We start from the raw sequence: 12385 nt of genomic DNA, 5'->3' as shown, positions 1-12385 counted from the left end.
TAACAAAATAAATGTGGTTAATAACACTGCACTCTCGAGACGCAGCAGCGCAGATCGCAGAAATAAGCGTGTTTATTCTGTACGTACGTCTTACCGTATCATTTTTTCTTGAGCGATCGCGTCATGACCCGCCGCAACATCGGCGGTTGTAAATTACGATTATATACTTACGCAAAATCATGAAAGAGCGTAAAAGACACGATTAATAAGAGACGTGTAAGCAATAATACGAAAGATAGAGAATAAGCAGGAAATATACTGCTGAATATTCTGAAAAGATGTATAAATAGATCGGTTTTTTGTACAAAAGCTGTTATTGATTGTTTATGTGGTGTGAAACGGATATTCTAAAAGAATGTTGAAAGGTCTGGATGCAACATAATAATATGTTATTATTTATGCTCTGAAATGTTTTTCCGCCGTCGGATCTGCCATACTGCGCTCCACTAGATTAAGATTTGCGGGTGCAGCGGTTATTGGAAGTGCGCAACGTGCGGAGCGGAAAATTAAATGAAAATATACACTCGCTCTGTATGAAGCAATAATCGATAAGTGGTAACCCCGAGATAAAAGGGAAGTGCAGCAAAATCGCCATTCAACAGCAATAGCACACGTATAGGCGTTCGTGTCGCACAATAAGACAAACAAATTAGTCAGTTTTTGTCGCACGTCTCTAGTCTAAACTCGGAAATTCGCTTTATTCAATCTCGAGATAAGAATATTCTCGCAAAGGATCGTACTTCCTATAAATTAATAAATTACATGTAATAATAAATAATATAATATAGTTGAGAAATGTACTTTGCAATTTGGATCACTAATGTTGACGGTTCCTTTACAGATGCCTCGTGTACTGTATTCCACATATATGTATTTACGAGAGAAAATAACTATAAAAAAACAAAAGGGCGAGCAGCTCGCGTTATTCGTTATCCTTCTGAAAGCCTAAATGTTCATCTCGCCACTGCTTCCTTTCTCCTCGCGATTGACGCAAGATAGATGATAGGAAGCTACGTCAAATGCTCTCTTCGTCAAATGCAGAATTATGATTCCATCGCTTTTGTTTTTAATACGGGAAGAAATTGAAACTGAAGGAAACAAATGAAAAAAAGCAACGTTCACGTGTATGAAAAATAAATTTATATTTATAAAATAGAACAAATATTGTGTAGGGTTGTTTCTCGCAGAGACGAATTATTTATACTTGAACGAGAGGAATTCGCGATACATCCTAATCAGCTCGCGCGGTAGAAAATAAAACAAAAATGCAGTACAACAGCGTCGGAAGAACCGAGCTCGCGCGACCGCTGGCTCCGTCGCCCGCAACACACATTCGTCGTTTTAAAACTAATATGGCAAATAAGGAAACAATTAATAACGGATGCACGAACAGTTATCGTAGATACGCAGATTCCCCGGGCAGATCTACCTCTCTTGGGATCGTTTTAGCGAACGGGGAGAGGTATAACGTTAAGTCACGAATTGTAACGACATTACTCCACGTCTCATCCACCTGGCAAGAATTCAAGCGAAACAAATCACGTCCGTCAAATCAAGTTTCAAAGATACCAATCTATCGCCCGTTATATAAAAAGATTTGCTATTTCGTCCACGACATAAACTCGATGTACCTTCTCGTTTTTTTTTTTCCCGAAGAAAGATCGCGTGGGGTGAAACACCAACGAACTGAGAATATGTACGCCGGGAACAGAAATGCCTTACAGGAATCTCGAGGCATATTCGAAACGCATGTTTCTTCTAAATATTCATATGTCACGATCATAAAAGATTATAAGATGAAGTAATATACAATGTTAATTGACGTATTAATCAAAATATTAAAAATATTAATTAATTTTTTAAATATAATTTATTTAAGTTTGTTTATATAATTTAATTATATTTGTTCACCCAATAAAACTTTTTATATAAAATATATGTAATTACATATAAAATATGTCTAGATTTTCTATTTTCTTACATATAATCTCTGTCTGTATATACAGAAAAAATAATAATAAGAATTTAAAAAATAATTAAAATTTTCACATTGTTATTTTCTAAGTTTTAATGTTTTTTTTTTATGAGATGCGAGAAAAATTGCTCATATATAATCATATATAAATGAAATAATTATATAAAATATGATTATAATTAATATATGATTGTATATAGAATATTATATAATGTGATCACAATTTTACAATGCAAAAGTTATTTTTTTAAATTATATTTAATCATTTTTTAATTACTCTTCTTATTATTTTTTCTATACATACGAATAAAGATTATACAAGAGAACGAAAACATATATGAACATTTTATATATAATTATACAACCGTGTCCAAAATTATTAGACAATCCAATATTTTTATCTTGATTTCTATAAACAAAAGCAAAATTGTAAATATAAATTTTCATCTACAATTTATTAATATTTAATATTTATTGTTCATTTCATAACGTCTAAAATATATTACGATTCATTTTCTACAGTAAAAACAAATGTTTTATTCCATTTTTGTTATTTGTATTTTGAATTGCACGCATACACACATTCTCTTTCTTGACCTGTCTTTTTTAATAAGATAAGATTGAACAATCTAATAGCAAATTCAAATGAACATTAGTGCGAAGAATTCATTCATTATAGTGAGAATTCCCAACAATTTTGAACATAGTTATATACATTTATATATTTTTGTTAATAATTTTTTGGTGGGTAAACAAATTTGATAAAATTATACGTTTTTAAATTAAATTATATAAATTTGCTCATATAATTTAATTAAATTTGCTTATATAAATTATATAAGTTTAAAAATTGTAGTTGTAACATATACAGTTGTAATGTAAGATTATAATTATTATAAACATAAACATAACAAGATTATAAACATAGACACCATTGGGTGTATGCTTTTCCGAATAACCAACGATCTTTATTACGTACGAATATTTAGAAAGAAGAATGTGTTTCGAGTATGCCTTGATATACTTGTAAGCTCGAATGACTATACATTTCTATCCCCATGTATGTACATGGAGTAATGCACTTTAACATCACAAGTAAGCTCAAACTTCCGTCTATCCCTCAAGTCGGGAAACTTTCGAGGAATCATCTTCACGTCTGTTCCGGTTCGCATAACGTATCTAATGACTTGTCATCCGTTAGTTAAAACTTTGTTACGATGGCACGATTCATCCATACATAACGCCAGATGCTCATAACGATGTTAACGACCTTCTAAAACTTTTCCCCGAACGATCAACTTACGGTCTTACGCGGTAACAATAAAAATGCACGGAGCGATCTCCGTCATTGTCGCTCTCGCGCGACCGACATCTCCGTCATATATAAATTAATATCTTCTCACTTAACGAGTTAACAACGAATTTAGCTTTGGCAGTAGAGTCCACTTAGTCCACGCGCTTGTAAAGAAATTCCAGTGAACAGATCTCTTCTTGGCAAGGGCGCAGTACGTATGACGGTGATAATACGTTCGCGCGTAACATTCTAAAAAATAAAAAAGGAAAAGGACATGTGCGAGCTTTGTGATATCACCATGAATCCGTTCTAGTTACATCGTGAGAAACAAAAGTGATACAAACTCGAAATATTAAAACGGCACAGATCATATAACGGCAATACTATTCAATTACGAGAGGAGACACATGTGATTACATAATAAACAAAATCTTTCATATATGTATACATGTTACCTATAAATCTAAGTTCAAATTTCGTAACAATCATGTACATGTATGCAACATAAAGACGTAAAGACGTAATGATCAAGGACAAGAACACTGCGAGGTAATAATTTCCTTGAAAACGAGTATCTCAACCTTGCGCATTAAGAATCTGGACACACGATGGACTTTATGTTTAAAAATAGCAAAATAGGATAACGTAGCACTGTTCGCAAAAAGTGCTTCATATACTGGATTTCATCAGTCTGTACGTATTGCTTGACACTGTACAGCGGGCGTAACTATGTCACTACTTTCAAATCTACACACGCTCTAAATAATGTAACATTACGTAACGTTTTTGTTATACTGGTTATAAATTGCACGCTTACAACAGAAAGGAAACAGTTTTGTATATCACTTGAATATTTCGTAAGAAATATGCGTAAAACATTTAGAGCGCCATGCACATGCAGAGGTCGTTTCACATCAAAATGTTTTACGCGACATGCACGAAGTCGAGTACGAAATTCATATTCCATCGATCAAGCGCGAGGCATCGTTAATAACTAAACTCATATTCTTCTCTTTTTATCCCACGCTTAGGTCACTTTAAAATGTCAGTGGCAATAAATACACAAATGTCTCTTCGTGATATGCAGTTCCTCCAATGATAATTCGTACCATCTATACAAATCGACGAATGCATTTACGTTTAATTAAACACATCAACAAGAAGATACTGTACACACCATGTGTAAATAAATTATAATCGTAAACTAGGCAATGATGTGTGTAAACATCAAATCACTATTTATAACACATCGAGAAAATAGCACGAGGACGAGGAAATAAAGTTTATGAAAGGAATACTCTATGTAAGTAGAAAAAATAAAGGAATACCCGGGTGCTATCATGACGACGGCGACTGTTGTATCCGAGACAAATCGAGAACGGAGAAAACTCGCTTCAGAAACACATTTGCGATATTTTCCAATAGGAGAAGCCTATTGATGTGCGACTTGATCATTTTCCCCGTTTTTGATTCGACAATATATAGACGCAACAATACGATAAATAAACAAGGAACATCATACGCAAACTCTAAGGTGCAGACTTCTAAAGTGAAGAATTCTTAGGATACTACACAACAACACTTTCTACATTTAGTCCGCTTTCCCATAATGTTGCTCTTGTATCGTTCAGTGACTTTGTAAGCTTTCAACTTTAATCTAACGCTTCCTGCATGATCACTGATATCCTGACTGTGCGCCGAATTGCTTCTCGTCGTGTCCTTTGAGGACGTGCACGTCTTTTGCTTGCTTTCACAACTTATAATGTCTGCATCGTGACTTACCGCGTGTATATCTGGGCACATCTTTCTCACATGGCTACCGCTACCGCTATCTTGATTTCCGAGGGGTTCTATCTCCATGTCAACTTTCTTATATGGTGTATCACTGATTTCCACGTTTATTTTATCTGTTGAATTCACGGAATTTTTGCCGACTTTATCGTGTCTTCTCCGTAATCCTTGAGACCTCGGTTGATTTTCCAACAGAATTTCTGTGCACTGTTTGTTTTTTATATAAGATTCATCCGGAATATCCCGTTCCATGGTCAATTTGTCGTTCGTCCCATCGGGAACGACGTCACTGTTCACGTAAAACGTATTTCTCGTGAAAGGTTGCGCTTTTATTTGATTTTTATACGTTTCCTTGCACATATCACATTCATCCTCGATAAATTTTCTATTATCCTCTTCAAAATATAACTCTTTACTCAATACCGACTCGTCATCGCCTTTTGAATTTGTGTCATTCTCTTTCTCCACTATTCTATCCGTAATAGGGCTCAATCTGTTCTCTTCTTCATCCGTCTTGTCACCAATCTCGTCTGATTTTTCCGAACTCACAGCCTCGCCGCTCAACGTTTTCGTGCGACCGTCTGAATACGTGCTCAATTTGTTTTCTGAATAATTACTCAATCTGTCGTCGTGGAAGTACCCTGAACTCGCGTTCGACTCAAAGTTGCTCGCATTTATTATGGCTATTCGCGGTATGATTAAATCCGGCGGCAAATGTCCATCGACGATGTCCGGAGGACTCGAGTTCGAAGAAGAAGTTCGATTCACAAAATTGCTGAAGGAATGGTAGCCCTGCTGGCCCTTGCTCTGCACCCAAGCCTCCGTTAAAGCGTGGGATCGTTGCCACGATACATCGCTGTTACATCTGTTTTTCCTTACGCACCACTGCTGATCATCAGTGTCGGACCAGGAACGCAAGTGACACTCGCTGGGACTTCTCTTGATGTCCGAAACATCTACTTCCAGATCCGCGTCCTCGTGTTGCTTTTTATTTTGCACAATTAGCTCTAATCTGGATTTCAATAAAGCGGGAGACACGGCTCGATCAATGTGCCGCCTCGACGTATTCGATGTCTGAGTCGATCGTGGCATCGACGTCGCGTTGTCACCGCTGATGTTGCTATCGATGTGATCCGTGTATAGATCTGGGACTTCTCCGGAGACTATCGCGTTCGGACTTGGACTGTCCATACTATCTGGTGTGTAAGGATCATGCTTAACAGGTATTGCGTGCAACAGATTAGATGAATAATCAATGGAATTCGCACGCACGTTAGAATAACTATTACAATCAAGCAACACGGACAACTCCAAGTAATTGTTGGGCACTCGGAAGCAAAACTTAGGTGCATTTGGCAAGTTACAGCAGTCTATCATACCTGCGTCCGAGATGAGATTAGCCTTCAAGTAGACTGGCTGTAAATGGCAAAAAAAAATAACGAATCTTTTATATATTATATACTATCGAAGGCGAGATAATAAGATATATGAAAGGTACGTATCGTAACATAAGGACTGTATTGCATTGTAACATGAGGATTCTATGGGGGAAATGGGCAGTCTCAAACTAACGTTTTGTTCTTGTTCAAAGGGACAATGATATAGTAATGTATATAGCAATGTACTTTTCAATCTGTTAACTTGGTTGATATGAAAGTTATAGAACATACACAGCTTTAAAGAATCAATACTTCAAAATGTATAATAACCATACAAATTTAGTAATCATTTTCCAATATAAAAATATAATTATATTTTTTTAATATTTATATCTTTTTATACACAATATCTGTAGTACTGTGCTTGTATATATTGTAACACTGCCTGTAGATTACAATTAATAATAGAATTTAATAATTATGTTATTGTCTGTTTTGCATATATTGAGATTTGTTTTGTAAAATATACTGTTCTCAAAATTAAGTTTTAAAATTAGTAGTTATTAATATGATTACCGCTTTTCATTATACTATCATGATAAAAAGTAATAATCATCACATAAAGTAATAAATGTTCCCGTCGTATAATTAAAATATTTTATGTATTGTGTATAATGTCATGAAATGTTGTTCAGCAATACAAAAAAATACAAGAGGCGTTACAATGCGTTATATTGATGTTATATTGATAATTAGATTGAAAAAGTACAAATATTTCATGATAACGATAATGAAGCTGATAAAAGTTTTATGAGAGAAAAAGAAACAAAGAGAGAGAGAGAGAGAGAGAGAGAGAGAGAGAGAGAGAGAGAATCTCAAAGTAATGTAGAAGTGAAATACTTCAGGATACTACGTGTGTTGGAGATACTACATCGAACAAGCCCGTATATGTTTGTTGTCGAGATAACGAAATACTAACAGAATGAAGAGACGTAAAGAGATGTGGGAGATTTCAGATAAGAACAGACAGACAGTTCATAGATAGGTACCTTAGTGCTTAGAAATTCATTCGAAACTCCAGAAAAACAGGCTGCACCATAATAATTGAAAGAATGAATTATCAGAATCAGAACTAGGCAGTGTGTAATTTGTTTCCAGCATAATAAGTAAAAAAATGTCGTTTCGTAAAAATGTAAGAAAAAGATGTTGATTTAGAAAATTTTTAATTTTACCTTGTGATCACCCATGCACGTATTCGGGCCAATTATACCGTATTCCATTGCCTCGGAATTGTCAATCTGCACAAAGAAACACACAAGTGTTAGACTAATGAATACTCGTATTCTAAAATTCGCTTTTAGAATCGCTTCATATCGCGAGTATAAATTCCACGAGAATACATACATCTTGGACTAGCGTTTTTGCAGTAGGGCTCAATAAAACTCGATCGCACCAAGCTGGCACTCTTGTTTGCATGTAATTTACAGGCTCGTTAATATCTTCTTGAAACGGATAACTTGGCACAAAGTTAATTGGAAATTCAAACAACCTTCCCTCAAAGTCTCCCAGCTCTTTGTCATACTCGCGTAACTGTACAAATATAAATATATTTTTATTATTGACATTACATCTATCTATTGAATATGAATCATATCACGTTATGTACATACACATACATATATATGTGTGCATAAGTAGGATATGGTAACTTACCCATTCAGCGCCATTTTTCATGAAAACGTTCTGATGTTCGTAGTGAGAAAATTCCTTTTTGCCTAACGTTAGTACGAGATCATCGTCTCTATTGTGAAATTGCAATTTCGAAATATTTCCCTTATTTGATAACCTCTTTTCTTGAGTATCTTCTGTCAATTTCTATTAAAGATAAATTAAAGTGCTGTAATACATTGGATTTTAATATAATTACTTCATTAATACATAATAAGATGTATGTAAAATACATAAAATGAAACGCGATTATACTGCTAAATAATATTACTTTTAATAACAACCTAATTTATGCAAGGAAAATTAATATATTCCTAAGAGTTTTTGACGTATTCTTTAATTTTTTCTTTGCTTTTCATCGAAATCTCATCGTAACTGCCTGTGAGACTCACCTTTATCACACTTGCCGTGTCCGTCCTAAAATTAAAGTCACCAAATAAAAAATACGGCACGTTTTGATATTTGTCATTATGAAATCTATCTAATGTGTGCTCGAGCGCTCTTCTGCGCGTTTTACTGTATACCGATGGAAACTGTAAAGAAATTGCCAAATTAGAAAAAACATATAAATCGACACGCACGCAAATATATGCTAACGGCTACGAGATAACACTCGTAAAAATTTCTTACGTTCTCCATAGCGATAAAATTGCTCGCGTCATGAAATAAGTGTATGTTTATGAGATCAAAAACTGTTCCACTAATACTCCATCGGGTACGCAGAAAACCCTTCCTAGACCATTTGCATTCGGGGAAGAACTCTTGAGGGAATTTAGCTTTCTCTTTGGTACTAACTGCTTCTATATTGCCCGAATGGACTTCTTTTCCACTTACAGGTACAAAAACGCACTCTAAAATCACATAATAATTAAAAACCCATTGCGTATGATTATCGAGAGCTATCGAAAGTAGAGTTACATACGACGTACCATTAAAATCCCACAATAGAACATCCTTCAATGACTCGTGCACGAAGTAGAAATTTCCTAGAGCCTATAAAAAAAAACTCGATGAGAATATTGCTTCATTTAACACGATCGAGTGTTCTCGATGCAGAAGGCATATCCCATAGAACTCACTGTGAAATGTTCAGCGGATGAATAATCCTCATCGAGAAATACTCTAATTTTGTCGAACAACCTTAACTCTTCCGACGACATAAGTAATCTGTAAATAACACGTGGCCTTAAGTTACGGTAGAAAAGCGTGCAAACTTTGGACGAGAATCCCTTATAAATATACATTTTTCAAACAACTTTTTTTCGCAATATGTAATGTATGCATTTCCCCCCCTGCCAATATCATAATACAATCGGCTTATCTTTTGAAGTGACTCGCTCAACTATGTTAGAGCCACGCGTGACGCTATCTATTTTTATCCCTCTTTCTGCCAATTATGCGTTAAATATTCATATTCGATATCATATATGCGGAAAGAGAAAGCTGTTTGTTTTGGTATATTTATAAAAGGTTTAGATATAACGTCGATATAGCGGCGATAAAGATCAAAAGTCGAAACGTTATATAGATAACATTTATTATTAACCAGGATTTATAAAACAACGGTCGAGCGTGCACACACGCGGACACGCGCTTATCTTAATAATTTAATTACGGCCCAAATATTGTAGCATTTGGAAACCCTCCAAAGTCCCCAATAACAAGATTACAACATGATTGCCTTCGGGAATCTTACACCGCGCGTAATTCGTCATCGACGCGTATGAAAATTTATCGCGCGCATTATCAGAGGTGACAACAGTGATGTAAGCACGCCCGTTTATTTCTATAAAGACGCATATCAGGAGAAAAAACAGTCGAAAGTGAGGAGCGGGAGATGAAGAATGGCGACGTTTACCTAACAAAGTCCTCCACGTGCCTCATGCTCTGCTCGTAATTCTTTCCACCTACTTCTTGGCAGTGCAGCGCTATAAATTTCGGATCCAGTCTCGATATGGTCTGAAAAAGCAATCCGCTTGTAACAATAAAAAAAAATAAAGGAAACAGGCCGCGCGCGTCGAGGCGAGCCAAAAAAAAAAAAAAAAAAAAAAAAACTATGCGTGCGCGGGGTGCGTGCGCTAATACTTACGGATAAAAACTCTTCCGTCCATATCTTCAGCATGACGCTAGGCTGCAAGAAGAGAGAGAATCGCTCGTATCAATCGCTACGAATCCTTCATACTTGGTGCACTTTAAAGAAAAGCTTAATGAGATGTTCGAGGGCGCGCGCGGAGGGACATAATATTAATAGATAGATCGTTAACGTCACGCGCGCAAGGATATATTGGCGAACACGCACGTACACACACCACCAACCCCCTCCCTCCCCCTACGCTACGACAAAAAACCCCGGGGCTCTTCGCGTTTCGCGCGAACGACGATGCGATAATCGATTGCGGACAAAAAACTATCTCTCTTTCTCTCTCTCGCGCAAATCTGGCGCCCCGTCTCGATGAAACGACGTTCCGCAGCCCGGGATGAATGCGGAGCGAGAAAATTGGCGCTAATACTGATGGGAACCATCAACAAACGGCGAGCGCGGCACGCGTGTTTCCAATCTGTCTGTCCGCGTCACCGGTGATCCGGAGATCACCGACGTCCACTCCGTTGTTATCATTTATCTCCACCGCGCCGAATCGGGGTTCAGATTAAGGTTCGGATTATGTAAACTTGAACGGGTACACCGCAGATCTTCCAGGAGTTTTTAATCAAAGTTTCAAACGAGATCAGAGAATTTACTCAACACAACTTTGACATTAATCGGAGTGAAAACTATGTAAACTGTACATAAGTTAAAAGATAGGGATCTTATAAAACTGCACATAGAAAAATATTATTCTCATGCTAAGAGAAGCAGCCTCTCAATTTTCAGGTTTTTTTTAAAATAACGGTTATCTTCTCGTAAGAAATATCTTCTTGATAAATAGTCTTTTTCAAATACCACTCATCATTTGCTTGAAACAAGTAATATTTATTTTAAATAAACTTCTGTACACAAAGAGACGTGTACTCGAATTAAATATTACTTATACTTCATTATTATTAATAAATAATTCATGAGTTTATTTATCCGCGAATCGTAAGTTTATCATAAGCATCAAATTTACCGAAAATATATTCTCAATTCTAGTAATTTAATACTTCAATCGAGAATATTAAGTTAAAATAAACATTCGATTTACTTCTTATCTTGACCTTTCTTCGAAAGAGCGTAAGTTCTCTTTTCAAGTATATAACAAGTTTTCCTAAGATTCGTGATAAAAAAAAAGTTTATTTCAAGACTATTATCGAGAAAATATTCTTTGTTGAAGAAAATGGTTACTTATTAAAAAAAAATAATAATAAATTGAGTAATCGCTTTCCTTGGCGGTAGGATTTATTAATATTTTTCTGTGCGCATATCTATTCTTTTCTACAAATGGAATCGCGAAATCCACAGCACGGGAAAGGCAGTACGACAGTATAATCAGCGAGCTCCACACTCTCTTCAGTTTTGTGTTGTCTTCTACTGTCAACCTGATTTTTTTTTAATGGAAAAAAAACTCACGCGAGAGAATATATCTGAATATACACGGATACTTTACACGGTACTTTACTATTAACCGGCTATCGACATTTCGCATTATTAAGAAAAAAAAATCGAAGATAGCGATAGAATTTAAATTCGACAATATAAAATTTCGCGAAAATCCCTGATTTCTCAAGAACAAAAAAAAAGTCCGAAAAAAATGTTCATATATTCCAGATTTTTCTCGAGACAGTAAATATCTGGTACAATAAATAAATACGAGCTTATCGTTAATCATAAAAATTATTTGCGTAGATTCTTTTCGCGTCCCGAAAAATTGATGCCAGAAATGCACTCGGAGAGAAACGAGCCTTTCAATTCGGCGATCGATTATTCAACGAGAACTTTATCTCGGGTGCGTAGTAGCGAATGTAGATGTTCGAAAAAAAAAATCGCCAAAGAAAATGACCTTTCGTTGGACGTTTCTCGAATCGAACGTCACGGAGGACGAAGGAAAGTTTGGTAAACATATATCTTACAACCTTTCAAACTTTTTACACAATCCCGCCAACAATTTATTTCGCGATATCGCATTATCGCTGATTTTCACGTGGGAAATTATCATACGTTTATACGTACGTTCATCGTGACTCGCTTGTCAAGCACGTGACAGTGTCAACAACAACAAGAAGGTAGCGAGAGGATGCGCG

The 12385-nt window shown here is 35.8% G+C and overlaps 1 protein-coding gene across 17 annotated transcripts in view; it reads right to left on the bottom strand.

The window, feature by feature from the left end:
* LOC105837420 (inositol polyphosphate-5-phosphatase A) overlaps window positions 1–12385 on the bottom strand; it is a 43743-nt gene that overhangs the window by 3802 nt on the left and 27556 nt on the right. For 3 of the 17 annotated variants that reach the window (XM_036286387.1, XM_036286378.1, XM_012682193.3), the window contains 10 exons: window positions 10257–10298; window positions 10026–10126; window positions 9247–9334; window positions 9097–9160; window positions 8798–9018; window positions 8560–8700; window positions 8153–8314; window positions 7844–8029; window positions 7672–7737; window positions 3637–6476 (listed from right to left, as the gene is read on the bottom strand). In XM_036286387.1, the coding sequence (XP_036142280.1) occupies window positions 4830–6476; window positions 7672–7737; window positions 7844–8029; window positions 8153–8314; window positions 8560–8700; window positions 8798–9018; window positions 9097–9160; window positions 9247–9334; window positions 10026–10126; window positions 10257–10298 (2718 nt within the window). In that variant the 3' untranslated portion in view covers window positions 3637–4829. Of the gene's footprint in view, window positions 1–2227; window positions 3519–3636; window positions 6487–7418; window positions 7530–7671; window positions 7738–7843; window positions 8030–8152; window positions 8315–8559; window positions 8701–8797; window positions 9161–9246; window positions 9335–10025; window positions 10127–10256; window positions 10299–12385 lie in introns of those variants that run through there. The other 14 variants (XM_028192133.2, XM_028192136.2, XM_036286404.1 and 11 more) reach the window with 11 other exon arrangements.

Source organism: Monomorium pharaonis, chromosome 1, assembly GCF_013373865.1.
Source record: "Monomorium pharaonis isolate MP-MQ-018 chromosome 1, ASM1337386v2, whole genome shotgun sequence".
Classification (NCBI taxonomy): Eukaryota; Metazoa; Arthropoda; class Insecta; order Hymenoptera; family Formicidae; genus Monomorium; species Monomorium pharaonis.
Note: the sequence above shows the minus strand (reverse complement) of the source record. Positions and strands in the feature narration are given on the sequence as shown.